A 16,566-nucleotide genomic window follows, 5' to 3' on the forward strand; every position below is an offset into this window, starting at 1 on the left:
AAAAAAAAAAAATTTCATGGAAGAATCAATCACTATTCTACCCTCTGATGCTTTTAACATTTTGAGCCATCAGATGTCGAAGTAGCTCCTCCAAATCAACACTAGGTGGACAATTTTGTAACCGTCTCCACATTTTCAGATACATTAGTTATAACCTGACATTTAAGGTTGACAGATTATTGCGGTCAGTAGAATGAAATAACGATGGCAATAAAAGGATTTAGGTCGGGATGTAAGTGTGGGTGTGAGAGAGTGAAAAGATAATACTCTGAAAGCTCGCCAGCGGATAAAAGAAACACAAACCAAGATGACACTTCAAAGTGCATGAGAATAATACAGAGAGGAAGACTAACGGAGACAGATTTTACACCATGACAGATAAAAGCACTACGGTACAGTACTCCCACTCCTTGTCTTCAGCTTATTTTGTTCAATTTTTTGAAGTGCACCGAGAATAATAGGAAGATACCATAACCCTGGATATACAAAACTTCCTGGAGACACTGTTTGTATCTGCGCCAACTGAGCAACACACATTAGACAGGAAGCACAGGAGAAAGCTCAACCTCTGTGTGAGAGGATTTACATTAGTGTCAAAATAAGAAAAGAACCGTGGAGGATCTAAGACGGTGGCCCGTAGTGAAGAGCAAACAGGTCTGCAGTGAGCTCATTTCAGCAACGCAGAAGAGCCCTCGCTGTGAAGAGTGGGCGGATTTAGATGTGTTGTAATCAAAGCTGAACTGTCTGCACTTACACAGGCAAACACAAAGAGCAATGTTGAGGTCTACACTCAAAACACAGGGAACAAACAGTACGTTAACCTGCAGAGTGATACAGCTGACACTTTATTTTTATATGGAGCCTCTTCTGGGAGACTTTTCCTGACACTCTCTAAATCCAAGTGAGGCATTCTTGTCCTTTGCTGGATTTCTGGCAATGGGATGTCAGACATTAAGCTGCAAGGGACTCGGCATGCTCTAAGTTACTCAAGGCATAGGTAGACATTTGAGGTCAAAAGAGATCATATCAGCGTCCCTCAAATTGCAGACAGTGTTTGCCCCTGTTAGACTGCTCCACTTTATTTAATGCCAACTAGATTTCTCCACTTAGTTTCAAACAGCTCAAAGGTCATTACACTGCTGTGAAACAGGAATGAACAAACTTTAGAGAGTATAACTAAACAAATCAGGCCTGGCTAGTAGCAGCCAGCACCACTCAAATAAGCCTGCCACTGGTAGACTATTAGTAATTGCACCCATCTCCTCCTTGTGAACTCCTGCCGGCAAATCTAGCTAACAAGCTACATGCTGGAAAAACTTTGACAAAAACCTGATCTGTGTGCAGGCCCAGTAATTAGCCATAACCCCTGTGGAAGTACACTTAGCAAAACACCAGTGAGCTTAGTTCATAGAGGCTCGGGTCTAACAATTCTGAGTAATTAGAGGAATTCGGGGAATGTTTTTCACTGAAATGTAATGGCTTCAGCCTGACTGTTCGCCTATGTGGACAGCGAGAAGTGGATACGCAAGACTAGTCAACATCAATACATCTGCAGCTGTAGGTGCTGCAGTCTTTCTTTAAAGAAAAAATAAAAAACCTGACAGCTTTTGCATACTAAGTACAAGCTGCAGAATATTACATCCAATTAACTGCCATCATCAGACATCAGAACAGAGCAGAACAGTATTTTTAGTGGTCATTATTTAGCAGGATTTAATGACACACAGTGGTGTGTAACAGCTTCTTCTTCTTGGTCTTAAAGACCAAAAAAAGAAAAAGAAAAAAAAAAGAAAGAAATTGTCCCATTTTGAGAAATCATTGTCGACTTTTACCTATGAGTATTACCATAAAAGAATATCATATCTAGAATGTGTTAAATGAGACATGCTGAATACTAAACACGTGTTAAGATATTTTTAAGTGTGTGTTTACCTGGTCGAGCATGTTTTTCGAATGGCCGGCAGAGATGCAGAAGCGTGCTCGCGATTCGATGATGGGTGTAGCAGGGAAGCCCACGACAACCACGCCAATGTTCCTCTTCAGCATCTCCCTGCCAAACGCTCTGGTGGGAGAGACAAAGCTGGCTAGATCAGGTGACCCTGAATCCTCCCTTAGTTATGCTGCTGGGGGATTCCCCGCATTGAGTGTTTCTTCTTCAGTCACCTTTCTCACTCACTGTGTTAATAGACCTCTCTGCATCGAATCGTACTTGTTATTAATCTCTGTCTCTCTTCCACAGCATGTCTTTTGTCCTGTCTTCCTTCTCTCACCCCAACCGGTCGCAGCAGATGGCCCCGCCCCTCCCTGAGCCTGGTTCTGCCGGAGGTTTCTTTCTGTTAAAAGGGAGTTTTTCCTTCTCACCATCGCCAAAGTGCTTGCTCATAGGTGGTCATATGATTGTTGGGTTTTTCCTCTGTACGTATTATTGTAGGGTCTACCATATAACATAAAGCGCCTTGTTGTGATTTGGTGCAGTATAAATAAAACTGAATTGAATTAAAAAAACTGAATAGCAAAAATAACCGCAGAGGTTTAATAAAGAGTATGACAGACAAAAAAAGATGGGTAAAGTCTTCTGTGAAAACATGTCTGCAGAAGCTTTACGAAGACAGACAAATTCTTTATTAGAAGAAAAAAGGAATGGTCCCAAACCTGCTTTGGTCCCAGTGTTTTGCTTGATATTTACAGCAGGATTAATTAAAGCTGCAGAGGTACAGTCCTTGTACTGATACTAAAGCATGTGTGCACCTAGACTCAGTTTCTGCAGTCAGTTTAACACCTTGAGCTCTTGTGATGTGACGTTGGGACACTGTCTACTGTCCACTGCTATAACAGAGTTTTTAAACTTGTTACCTTAATAATATTTCAGGGGAAAAAACAAAAAACCCAATACCCATCAACAAATGATATAATTGATCACACTTTATTGCTCTAAGGCTCCAATTAAGAGTTCCAGCAATCAGAGCAGTAGTAAACAGCAAAGATGGAGGCTCACCCTATCTTGGCGGGCATGTAGAGCATCAAGGGTACGACGGGAGAGTCGTTGTTGCCGTAGATGATGAAGCCCATTTCTCGAAGCCTCTTGCGGAAATAGACCGTGTTCTCTGCCAGCTGCTGCACACGCTCACTGCCTAAGGATGATGAAGAAATTTGGAGACAGAGTTGATAGGAAGCACGATGGAAGTTAATCACACGGATGTCCTGCGTTCTAAGATCATCTATATCTAATCATCTAGGTTTTGTTTTTTGCAGTGTGATGACAGCCGTTTGCTTTGCAACTTTAACGTGTTAGACACACAAGTCATCACATCCTGATGTGTTAATGGACAATATGTGAATATTCACAGAGCGCTGTGATATCCACTCATCTCTGCTTAGTGTAACTTGTTACTCACACTCACTGGATATAGCAAACTCAGTAATGAAGCCTGGCTGCATTTACTGCTTTATCAGTTAAATGTTTTTGTTTTTATTGTTGGTCTGGGTTTGTTAACAAACAAGTGTATTATTTGTTTATAATAACGAGTTTGTTTGGTGTAAATCTGCATTTGCATGATTTAAATTGTGTCATGCTTGTATCATTCATCTTTTATCTACCCATATTTAGTTTCGTCTGGATTTATTTTTTCTTGTGGGTTTTTAATAATTTTTCTTTACATCCACATTTTGTCAGTCACTGGTTGCAACTGATTGCAACTCAATTTTAGAGGTGATTCTCTTACCGAGGGCTGTTTACTCTTTACTAAATTTGACTTTCCTGAAGTGCAAAAAATAAAAATGAGCTCTTAATGATGCTTTCCAAAGATGAAAAAGAAACGTTCTGCACGTCTACATTTGAATCAAACTGTGTACTGTGGACTTTAGATTTTGCTTAGCGACATCTTGAACTGTTCTAGCAAAAGGGTTGAAGTTAGATTAAACAATCCATGTAGAGGAGATAGAATTGCCTCGTCTATAAACACAGATCATCATAAAATATTCCTTAACCTCTTTAATTAAATCAAGTAACCATTATAAAAAAAAAAAAATACATACATATTTATAACTGGACATCCTTCTTTCCCCCCCCCCTTCTACTCCTTTTCTTTATATAACATCTGGTGAAAAAGACCAGAGGCTGGCTCCAGTCCTACAATTCTTAACTTTGCAGTGACACCTGGTGGCCCATCATAACAATTACTGCTGACATAAAATCATCAGAAGTGGAGACGTCACCAAATTATAAACATAATGCAACAAAACAAATAACCAAGGACCTGCACCATTATGCACTATAGTAAATATGCAAGAACAGCCTGAAGTTTGCTGAAACCGGCCGTTTAACTTTTACATTTTTAATCCGAAACTGTTTTGCAGTTTGACGTTGCTGCAGAGTTTAGTTGTTTATCACTCTTTCATCAATCTATAGAGGAAGTTTTCTGACCTCAACATAACATCTTTGTGTGCCTATATACCAATCAGATTCAGATGTGGTCATGGACTGCAGTGCATGTGGAGTGCACTATATGCAAGTGGAAAGTGAGATTTGTCTCAACATCCAACATAATGACTCCTTAAAAGCAAAACATTTTTAAACTTTATCTTGAAATGCAGTTTTCTCACATATAAAAAAAGTGAACAATCTGGACTGAGGCTTACCTATTGTTGTGCCATCCTCTCCCATAATGCACTTCATAGAAGTGATGATTTGCTCCACCACAGGAGGAGACATGGAGGTGGCGTAGACCGCACTGTGGGAATGGGAGCGCAGGTATTCGATGAGCTCCTAAACCCAGGAGACACACAGAAGACATAAGCAGATACGCATGAACAGCTGCAGTCTCTCAGTCCCTCACAACGTTGCTTGTTGCTTCCCTCTTTCACGAATATGTGAAAATGTTTTTATTTTATTTTTAGAAGCGCCAGATTTACATTAAAAACCTCAACAGTCTGATAAGCACAAAGTGAGAACTGAATTTCGCTTTGCGCTCTCAAACCTGTCAATCTGCCCGTTACATTTTTAGAAGGATATGAAAGTCATTAAAAGCATAACGTGAGCTACATCCTGTAACCTGTTAACACATTCCTAAGTGATTCATGACCAATTTTCTCCGACTCCTTTGTTCTGCTTGAGGGCTTCGGCAGTTCTAAGACGCCACTACATGATGATTTAGACAAAGTGTCTTATCTTGATAACCATCTCGATAAGCAAGCTTTGTTGTCAAGAATGCAACATGCACTGTTGCAATGACTAGCACTCGTGTCTGCAACAAGTGACGCTTAGAGAGTCCATGCATCAGTGCACTCTTGAAAAACTATGAGTTTAAACTGATGTTATGCTAGAAAATGCACTCTTTCCCCCCCCCCTTTTTTTTTTCCTTCAAAAAATCAAAAAATAAACAGAGATAAAGCTCACCCTTTTCCCTGCGATGTATCCACCTGCAGCACCAAAGCTTTTGGTAAAAGTGCCCATCATGACGTCCACGTCACATGGGTCGAGGCCAAAGTAATCCACCACACCTCTTCCTCTTGGACCCAGGGCCCCTATACTGTGGGCTTCATCTAAGTAAAGGTAGGCCCGGTAGCGCTTCTTTAAGGCAATCACTTCTGGCAGGCGCACTATGCTGCCCTCCATGCTGCAGGGAGGAAACCGGCAGAGTGGAAGGTGCATTACATCTCCTGAGGTGTTACAGCTTTGTTTTTCCCAACAAATTCAGCTTTTGCACCAGAAACTATCCACCCAACAGCTGTCAACATAGAATAAACAGCTGAAATGACTTTTGACTCAAATAAAAAAAAGTTAAACACAGCAGAAACTGTCTTGCACGTTGCAAATGCTTTTTGTAGCACCCCATCAGACAGAATCAGGTTAGCTAACTAAGCACTGACACATTCTCAGTACAGTTTAAAGTGCTGAACCTGAATAAACCATCAGAGGAAGCTGAACCTGCTCTTGTATTTCTGGTGCAAAGACATACATGCATTAAGCACATGCATCAACAATCATTCTTAATAATCCGCCCAGGGGCTTTGGCCACAGATGGAATTGCTGCTTATGCAATAAAGTTTTTAGGTCTTGCTCAACCTGAAACTAGGAAGGAAAATAAAGGGAATTTTAAAAGTGGGCAACTCCTTTTTTTCTACTGCATAAGGCCAAAGACAATTTCAGCACAGTTGCAAAAATTGTATAAATTCAGCGCTGAGACTTTCTCCTACCAAAGACAAGATTTAAATGTACTCCCAATAGATTAAATAAGCACATCTAACAGACTTAAACGTTCTAAATATTTATTTTCCCCATGAAGTCATGTATGACATATACAGGAAATCAAAGCAGTACCTGTAAATGCCTTCAACCACTATTAGGATCTTCTTCCATGGTCTGCGAGTCCTGGGTTGGCCATGAACGATGGCTTCTCTCAACAGTTTTTCAAGGCTCTGCATATCTGACAGGAAAAAACAAAAATTTGAAGTGTTAACATTCAAAATGAAAGCTGTGGTTTTAGCAGTGGTCTTCCTTTGTATGCTACATCAAAATGCTTTCTCTTTTCCACTGACGTTGTTTTAAAGCTGGCAAACATTAGATCAGACAATCAAACTAATAAAAAGCGCTATAATTACAGACCTTGAGAAGCAATGGAAGTTTTACGACATGGCTAATACATGGGAATAAATGCAAACAGGAAGCAGATGGATAAGAACAAATAGGAGACTCACTGTTGTGTTTAAAGACTCTGATGGTGGACCCAGATAGTCTGGCTCCCAGGACCAGAGAGGCATGGTTCAGCTCATCACTCAGGATTAGACAACCCTGCAGAAGATTAATTAGCATTAATATTTCACACATATAGGATTTGTTGCACACAATAGCAGATGGACTGCTACGTTTTTTAGTCAACATTGTTTTTATTGGCTGGTGAGAGGCTGGAGAATCCTTTTTTTACAATTATATAGAACAACCTCTGCTGAGAGAATTACACTGAGAATGCAGCTTGCTTTGTAGAACTGCATTGTTTCATACCTCGCTGCTCTGAGTCTAACCCTACACCTTTATACCAGCAGGTCTGAATCATTTTATTAGAGCAGAAGTCTTTAGCAGTCTCACCACTGTTGGCTTTCACTTCCTTAGTTTGCTCCTTTTTCACTTTAACACACACAACCAACATAAGGTGCTTGGTGTAACTGGTGACCTACAATAGCGTACTATTAAGTAAACATACTTAGAAAAGACCCATGAACATCCAGGATATCTTGCTAAAAATAAGCTCATCCTTGTCCCCTGTGTCACTTGGGGTCTTACCTTGCCAACGAGTGCTGGTATGTTCATTGAGTTAGTTGCAAATCCCATGCCGAACGCCATGGCTGATTCCACACCCAGGAACCTAGCCACCTGTTTCTCCATCTCCTCGTGTCTGTCCAGGTTACCTGAGGAACAAAAAATAAATAAATACATGAATTAAAAGAAGAAAAAAAAACCCACAAAAAACATTGGAGCTTAAAATAAACGGATACAACCGAACACCTTGAAGTTCTAAAACTGACATCGATTTTTTTAGTATTATTTATTTACTTGCTTCTCCTGGGAGATGATACCACAGAAGATCAATAAAATAAGCATAAAGACTGGAAATGGAGGGAAACAGCTACCCCAGCTTTGTTCAGGTTAAATAAAACAAGAGAACTCAAGGATCCACTGCCAAAGCCAATTCCCTATTTCACGGTTAAGATGGTGAGACCGATATTCACCAAGTAGAACAGCTTCCTCCTTTGCCCATGCTTCTCCTCTCCACCAAGTTTAATCACTTTCACCTTGAGATTTCTTGCATAATCGTGCTGACTGACAAACTGCACTGATCGCATTCTGCTCCAATCAATTTGCGCTTCTGTCTGGCAAGTTAAAAAAGGAACCTGTCGATACTCAGATACTTAAAGTTCACATGATATATCTTGTTTGTCCAGTTCATATAACATCCAAGTGTAAAGACATCAAGTTGTGGATTTTATTATGATACATGTAGTATTTCCCACATAGGGGCACAGACTTCTTCGCATCCTGTGAGGTTATCAAAACTTTAAATATTGTCTCTTTGCTTTTGTATGAATTAAACAATCAGGATACAACATGTTTGCAACATTAACCAGTAACTGTTATATTTTGTGTTTCGCTCCATTTCCAGTATTCGTACAAATCCAAGATCCAAGCTCTACTTAAGTGGTCAATTATGACTAAATATTTTTCAACAAACAACATAATATGTTGGACATAAACTCCTATAGTGTACATAAGCATTACAGCCATCTACACTCACCAGCCACTTTATTAGGGACGTGTTCAACTATATTAAATCAGTTATTTAAATGGCAACGATAACACATTTAGGCCTGTAAACATAGCCAAGATAAAATGAGCATTAGAAAGGGGAAGAAAGGTGAGTTCAGTGACTTTTAATGTGGCATGGTGCCCGATGCATTTCAGAACCTGCTAATCTACTGGGATTTTCCCACACAAGAGAAAAGATCCAGTGAGAGCAGCAGTTCACTGGTTCAAGCTGATAAGAAGGCAACAGTAACTCAAATAACTACTCGTTACAACCAAGGGAGAGATTTGCATCATAGATGTGCTTGGATGTTTCCAGCATGTTGCTGAATCTCTGCCAAGAAGAATTAAAACCTTTCTTAAGGTTAAAGGTGCTCCAACACCAGACTAATGCCTAAAATGTACTTTACAAAGTGGTCAGTGAGACTTATTTGAAAGCATTTGTAAAGACAGAAAAGTCACGGTAATTTGCAATTGGCTCAAACACCGCACACAGATGATCATCATACTAGTTCCCACAGCTTTACTAAACTAACTGGTTTATGACATTTTGTTTACCGAGGGGAATTCAGCTGTGCTCAGTCTTGCCATTTAAGACCCAGCAGTGATAGCAAAGGTAGCGGGTGTGTCTGTGTTTTGCCATGTGTTTGTACCAATCTCCTGCCTCGTGCTCGCAACTCCAACACCGTACTTCATGGTGACTTCAGCTGCGGAGTCAGCACATGGACCTGTATTCTCAGCGAAGCCGAGGTAATTATACGAGCCCAGGTTAATCACATCCTGCACTACCCGACCCGTGTATCTGCAAGAGAGGGCGAGAGGAGAAGATAAACAGACACAGGAAACAATCAATGAGAAGAAACTAATGATTTGGGAAACAGATTGGTATAATTAATAGTAATGATTGGTAGAAGTAATTAAAAACTAGACTGAGAGGTTTGATAGCATCAGCGTGCTCTTTTTTGTTTTTCCAATCTTTCTGGTGTCTGTCTCTCCCACATCTTCTCACTTGTGTGTTTTGTTTGACTTCACGAACATTATAGATCTTAAGTTGGACCGATTTTAATATGAGATGAACGCTACATGGCTGTTCATTCTGGGGTTATCACCTTCATAATATAAAGAGTGCGAATATATATATATACAATGTACAAAACTGCTACATATACAATTCTGTACTAAAGTCTTAGAGCCATTCAACATGTTTTTATATTTTGCAGCCAAGAACCAGAATGACGTGCAATTTTTAAAGTTGTCTTGAGGAACAATTGTCCAGGCTTCCTGAAAGTCTTTCAATGGTTTTTATTTCCAGTCCAGTCTTTGTACCTGAACATTTTCAGACACATGGCTTCTTTGTTAAGCCACTTAACACTGAAATATAAACACTTAAGCATAAAAAAAAGGCACCTAACTCGCTGGATGAGCCGGTGTTGTGTCTCCACAAACAGACAACTTGGCAAAGAGCAAACTTTAAACTATTAAACTGTAGCTTTGTTATTAGCACCGTGCTGCAAAACCACAGAATTTGTTCACATTTCTTTAGTTAAATCTACAAAAAGGTCAAAGGTAACACAGTCTGACAAGCAAAAAAAATAGCATTTTTATTTCTTTTTGCATCAACAGGATGATTTCCAAAGCACACCACGAGACAAATTAAAAACGCAATCCAACCTTCCCTGTCCACCTTAACTGTTCATGTGCATGCAACCAAACCCTGCTTAAGGATTAGTGATCAATGGACTCTAAACAACAAGCTTCTGGTCTTATGTCTTGTCTTATGTTTATATTGTCTGAGTACACATGTTCTGTCTGTTCATAGAATTTACATACTACACACAGAGGTAAACAAGGCGAGAATCCTACCTGCTTTATGCAATATAATGCTGTAATAAATGTGTTCAAGATTTCTCTACTTTTATTAGGATCTAGAGAAATAAACTTTATTAGGAACAACTCTACACCTTCTGAGTCACTTATCCAATCAGCTAAAACAGGATTTTCACCACAACAGCCTTTAGTGTGAAACAAAAGTAACAAACCTCCAGTGAGCAGCTTCTTTTATTACTTTGTGCTCAAAAAAAGAGAAATTCAACAGAAAGCTAAGGCTGGAGTGGGCACAGACTCTGTCAAAAGAGGACAGTTCAAAAGGAAAAGCAACCTGGTCTGATAAATCTTGAATTCTGTTCCAAATTAATGCACCAAGTCACAAACCAAAACTCCTATTATAGTCATACAGTCGTATCATATCAGGGGATATTGGGGATGTGTATTAATATTAATGTCCAGATGAAAAATTTCTATGAAAACCACGTCAATCTCAAAGGCAGGTTTCCAGCATCTTTTGAATTCCACAACTCAGTTAAGGTAGTTGTGTGTCTATTATGCAAACACATTAAGCAAATGTCACCTGATATCTGGCTGATTTATCAGTCTAGTGCTATTGTACTGTACATTAGTTTTCGTGTTTTATTTAATCAGGGGTAATGGAAAGGCGTGCCGGAGCTTTTAAAAGGCCGTGTCCAGTGAGAGACGTCTGGAACCTGGCCAACTTTGTGTGATGTTGGTAACATAGCAGTTATAAAGCATACTTCCCATTGCTATTGTGTGCCTGAAATCCTTAAGGTTAGCTTAATGATAACAATATTTGCGCTCTTGAATGAAAGCTACATTAATCTCACTCAAAAGTCCAGTTGTAGTCGTAGGTGGCTCGTTCCATCAGATCCATCTTGGCTCCCGGGACGCTGCATATAGGCCTGTTCCAGTTGTCTCTTATCCGCATATAGAGGTTTCTGGTGTAAAAGTTCTCGAAATCCTGGTAGAGCGGTACAAAATCCTACACATGGATGACAAGGTAGATAATAAAGGAAAGTAAAAAGCAGCACAACATATAGGAATTTTCTCCTACATCACTGGTATTTCCTGTAACGATATCTAGATCTTCACAGTTTCAAGTTTCTTCAAAAGCTCACAAGGAAAGAATTTAATCTCATCCAGTTTAAGCATTACAACAACATTTAAAAGAACACACATGATCAAGGGAGCTGATATTCCTTGTTTCATGGAGGAAAACATCCGTCCGATATCGTCGGGCCCATTTAACGATTTCCCCACGAAAGGCTTCCTTTCCTTGACATAACTAAATTCTGAGAACAATGGGCTTTACTTTCACACATTACATAAGATGTTGGAAACAAAGTGAGTGACACAGAAGACATTCTAAACATGTTCCACCTCTAACAAAAATGCAATCTTAAGCATGCACACTTTGGATTAAAGGCAACAAAGAATATTTCTATGTAAAGTTCCCCATAGCTGGACATAATTACAGCTGACAGGTTCATTTCAAACAACTGATGCTTGCTTTCTTTAAAAACCACCAAGCTTCAAGCAATGCTGATTAAAATGTTTGCTATATGACAACCTACATTGCAGATTCTAGTGATTGGGATGGATGCTTGCTTTGTAGTGTGCAAATATCACATTGGCTTACTTTGATTAATGAAACTACAAAAGGTTCCCCCCCCTTTTTGTTATCACTACTGTTCCCGCACAAACACTGCAACAATTTGGTCACCAGGCAACATGTAATTAGAGCTCAGTCTCCCAGATAAGAACCATTCAACACCTGAAATGCGAGATGAATCCCTGCCAGAAGCAATCATAACGCTACAGCTACTGCGTTTAGGTAAAGGGCAGCCAAGTTTCTCAACTGCTGCCTTTATCTGGAATTTCTTAGCATGAGCCCTAACTTTGATTACCACCTTTTAGATCAATTGATTTTGTGTTCCTGCAAATTTACTGTTGCATTTGTTTTTCATCCTACCTTTTGCTCCTCTTTCTCTCTGGCGATGTGGCACCTTTCAATCTTCCAGTGACGAAGGAAGTCACGGAGGTAGCCAAAGATGGTCAGGATGCCGTAGCCCATGTATGTGAGCACTGCCACCATCATGGGGGTCTCTTCAAAGTACTCGATGAAGGGCCGGCTGTACAGCCTGCTGTTGTATGACGCTGCATAGACCTATGTAAATCAGAAAATGTACAGAAGCAAGTGGTTTAATTATTTTAATGAAAGACATGAAATAATATCTGCCATGCAAACTAGGAATCACAAAATTACTTAAAACAATCCAAACAATACAATCACAACAATTTCCCAACACTAAATGAACTTCAAGACTCATGAAACATTATCATCTGCATTGCTGAACAGAGAAAAGTGGTAAAGAAGTACAAACAAAAAAAAAATGCTGAAATTTTGGTTAAATTATTCCCTTTTTAAATAAAATATATACAAGTTTGGCATAATGATGATTGTGTTGCAAGTGGCAGCAATGTGACTTATCAATATGTAGTACTAGCATGTTTCACATCACACTGTGTTACTATTTGTGCGTAATTGGAGCCAATGCAAAAAACAAACAAACAAAAAAACAGCTTAAATTTCTTCAATAAAGTAGTTTATTGTCAGTAAATGTAACAGGACGTTTCTTAAGTCCAAGCTCACACTGCAGCCCACAGTGCATCCACGGCTTCCATGGTTTACATTTGGTCATACAAGTCATGCAATGAAACGTGACAACTGATTCAAAACTTTGCTGAATAAAAATAACCGATTAAATCTGTTATAATAATCTTGTGGCAAAAGGCATCTTTCAATGTGTATGGGTGCTTAAGAAGCTGTGAAGAATTGTGTTTATACTTGAATCTGTCACATTCAAACAGCACATTTAAAAAATAACAACTTTAAATGTAAGTGGGAGCATGTGCTCAGAGGTGAGTCAAGCAGGGAAAAGAGCTTAAAACGCTTCAGTTTTCAAGAGGAGTTCATACAAGCAAAGCGCAGGTACCGTATACACTACACTTTGTAATTATAGTACAAAGAAAAGGTCGCTTCACTTTTAACACTCCATAATATTGAATGCAGCCTTTTCTGTCACTCACGCAGCAGGTTGCTCTCATTGCATGTTTATAATGTGTTCCACATTGAGATAACATCTCTTTATGTTCACTGTGATGTGCTGTGATCTGAGCTTGAAGCCTCCGCTCTGTGTTTCAAAGTCGTAAAATCAAACAAAGTCTGAGCAGCTCTGACAGCAGTGAGTCCCTATTTCAGTTTGATTGGTTATTTCTGCAATAAGCCCTGCTTCTCTAAGCTACCATGGTGGAAGAGCTTCTCACTGATAAGATATCAGTCTGCATTAATATGGAGAATTACCACTGAATTATTTCAGAGTTAGGTTTGCCTGTCATATTGGCTCATCTTTCCCTGCCATGTCACTGTAATTTTACCTTTGAAAGTCTTTAACTCAGCTCTGCACAGTGTTGTTCATTGTGAATGGTGTTTGTATAGATGCTGGTAAACAGACTTACATTTTTGACAGTTAGTATACGAGACCAGCGTTGCTAGCTTGCAGGGTGTCTACCTGATGATACTCTGAAAGCCAAAGTGCCAGTAAAAAACAAAGTGAAAAGAAATGAGGAAATCAAACTGCAACAATATGTTTGACAAATCTGCTGATCTAGCTGAAATTAACCTGGGAGTGCTCTGATAAGTGAAACATATTTTGAGTAGAGATGCACCGATTTATCCACCCTCTTGACTGAAATTAGCTCGCTAGTATCTTAATAATGGCAGTGGCTGATATTTTGTACTGTGTAACATCAAAGAGCTGAAAATTAAAACAAACAAAAAAAAATACACAAACTTGATTTGCTGCTCTTCAAATATAGTCGTCTTTGTCATATCTGGTGCTAAACTACATTTTATTCAATTTCTTCACCATTTTCCAATTTATATGAAACCTTTGAGTGAAAAATATCCTTTGATTACTTAAAAATAAAAAAAGTCAGTAGCTGAAGCCATACTACGCAGGATTATGTTACAGTGATACCAAACCGCTGCTACCTGTATTTATGCAAACCTAGTCTAAAAAGAGATTCACAACATTTCCTAACTAAGACTTTAAAAGGAATAAACTTCCATGTCATTGTGCATACAATATACTTCGCCTCTTCCTTTGTCTTATTTACGAAAAAGTGGTTTAACTTTTGTTTTTATTGGCTGAACTTAGATGGTTCACTTAGAGGTACTTATTTAAAGCTTATTTAAAGCCAGACTGTATGAAAAAGGAAGATAAGACCAAACTATTACGTTCTGGTTCAGCTCTGTACTCAGGGAAGTAAACAGGGAAGAGCGATGATTTGACTGCCAAATAAGGGAGGAGAAGGTTGTGTTGATAAACTTGAGCAGATAGAATTTACTTTCTAATGTTTTTTCTTCTACATCTTGATAAGTAATCGGATAGACGATGAAACCTAATGGGCACTGTGCAGTTCACTTCACTATCGCGCTCATGGCTATTAGGGCATTGCATGTGACCGGTCATGCCTTTCCCTCAAATTCCTTACAGAATAGCAACGCTGACATCTGCATGAACCCTAATCAGCTGAGGTTTAGTCAGCAGGCACTCAGTTTCTTAGCCTGAAAAGCAAGTGTGGCAGAAACCCTCTGTGCAATTTGTACCAAATTCTTTAGTGACTAGAATAATCAGATAATAAACAGCAACGTGCTTCACGTTATTTTACTTAAGAACCACACGCTGGAGAAAACTGGGATTACTTTCCTCTCAAGAAATATTAATCTGTCTCAAACAACAGGGGAAAAAATTCTCTGTATTTTCAATGCCAGTGTTTGTAGCAGCACCTAATCAGTCAGAGGAGGCCCATTAATTGGGCCAGCTACAGAAGATGCACCCAAGGGTGGAAATTTCATTAGCCTATTTGGGAAGAGCTGTTTTGCAGCATGCACTCAAGTCTCAGCGGACAGCTTGAAGTGAACAGGTGCACTGGTTCAGTCTCCCTAATCACTAACTCATCACAGTTTCAGTGTGGATTGCAAATGGAAGCCAACCGCCTCATGAAAGAGAAATGTTTCCAGACTTTTACTGCCAAACAAGTGAGAGAAAAGTGCAGCCAAGATGAACAGAGCCAAAGAACGAGATTTAAAACTAAAACAGAAAGAAAAAGCTGACATATTGCACGAAATAAACACAACAATCTCCCTAAAGAACAATCAACTGAGTGGATGAGTTTTAGATTTGTTTCAAAATTGTCTGGAGTTATTCCATTCCCAGTTTGAGCCTCTGATCAAAGTCACAAACCTGGACTCCTCTTAAAATGGGTTGGAGAGCATCAAGGAGCCATTCAAAGTTTAGACTTTGATTTAAAAAATAAAAATATTATAATGGGGAATTAAAACGCTGCTGTAAGTCACTGAGAAAAAACGAGGTATCTAACCTGACAAATAAGCTGAAACTTTTTAAAGTGGACTTTTAAAAAAAAAAAATGGAGCTCGGCGTTTACTTTGTACAGGAGCCGGGAAACATCAGAACTCGATGACAGCATGCTGTGAGACTGCTGTCAGCAGCAGGACTCGGTCAGCTGTCCTACCCGAACACCACAGGACTTTATCATAATAACGGGAATTTAACAGCATCCTTCGGTGTCACGAGTCCACAGAGTGGATGCTTTCCCCGGCTTCACCAACCCATCCGACCCGTCCCATCCCGGGCCTCACCTCCTCCTCGGCGGTGTGGCAGCGGTTCTTGGGCGGCCGCTCATGGCAGGGGCGGGGGTAGAGGCTCTTTGCCAAACCGTTTCTCTCCGGCTTCAGCCCGTTCTTCACCCGCCGACACACTTCGTCGTCGGCTGCTTTGGTCTCGGGGCTTTCGGTCATTGCTGGGCAGGAATGGTGGAGCTGCCACAGTAACTTGCATGTAGGAACACGGAGCCTGCCCGCGGTGCAAAGCGGTGACAGTATCCGAGCAGTGAACGATTACAAGCACACGCACTACAAACTCCCTGACACGCTCACATCCACGAACAGCAATCACACGCACAGCCCACTCCCTGTGTAACCTGAAAATCTAGATACTCAATACCGGAAAACAACGCCCCGTAAACCGAAGCCTGTCCTGGTGGGGGCGGGGCCATAATGTCTACAGAGAGGCGTGGCTTAAATTATGTACATTTGATTACAACTCATTACAGATGTTTTTGATGTCATTTAAAATAAATAAATAAATAAATAAAATATTACAAATTAGTCATAAGTACATGAGGTTCAGGAGGATTAACAGAAATTATATACAATTAAAAACTAAACTTAAAGTGTTAATATTTATAATATTTCACAATAAATTTGAAATGATTAGCATGAGGGGGTAAAATCGCAATAGTTTCATCACGTTTCGTCAGTACTTCCAAACAGG

At 39.7% G+C, this 16,566-nt stretch overlaps 1 protein-coding gene across 1 annotated transcript in view; it reads right to left on the minus strand.

Moving 5' to 3' along the window:
- LOC102215713 (serine palmitoyltransferase 2-like) overlaps window positions 1–16,270 on the minus strand; it is a 20,998-nt gene extending 4,728 nt beyond the window's left edge. The window contains exons 1-11 of the mRNA XM_005750445.1: window positions 15,873–16,270; window positions 12,120–12,314; window positions 10,975–11,129; window positions 8,950–9,098; window positions 7,280–7,404; window positions 6,697–6,790; window positions 6,320–6,425; window positions 5,396–5,615; window positions 4,639–4,765; window positions 2,996–3,131; window positions 1,933–2,062 (exon numbers count right to left, since the gene is read on the minus strand). Of these exons, the coding sequence (XP_005750502.1) occupies window positions 1,933–2,062; window positions 2,996–3,131; window positions 4,639–4,765; window positions 5,396–5,615; window positions 6,320–6,425; window positions 6,697–6,790; window positions 7,280–7,404; window positions 8,950–9,098; window positions 10,975–11,129; window positions 12,120–12,314; window positions 15,873–16,031 (1,596 nt within the window). The 5' untranslated portion in view covers window positions 16,032–16,270. The remainder of the gene's footprint in view (window positions 1–1,932; window positions 2,063–2,995; window positions 3,132–4,638; window positions 4,766–5,395; window positions 5,616–6,319; window positions 6,426–6,696; window positions 6,791–7,279; window positions 7,405–8,949; window positions 9,099–10,974; window positions 11,130–12,119; window positions 12,315–15,872) is intronic.
- Window positions 16,271–16,566: the final 296 nt, after the last annotated feature.

The sequence above is a fragment of the Pundamilia nyererei genome, unplaced genomic scaffold, assembly GCF_000239375.1.
Source record: "Pundamilia nyererei isolate P.nyererei 1_Seehausen unplaced genomic scaffold, PunNye1.0 scaffold00274, whole genome shotgun sequence".
Classification (NCBI taxonomy): domain Eukaryota; kingdom Metazoa; phylum Chordata; class Actinopteri; order Cichliformes; family Cichlidae; genus Pundamilia; species Pundamilia nyererei.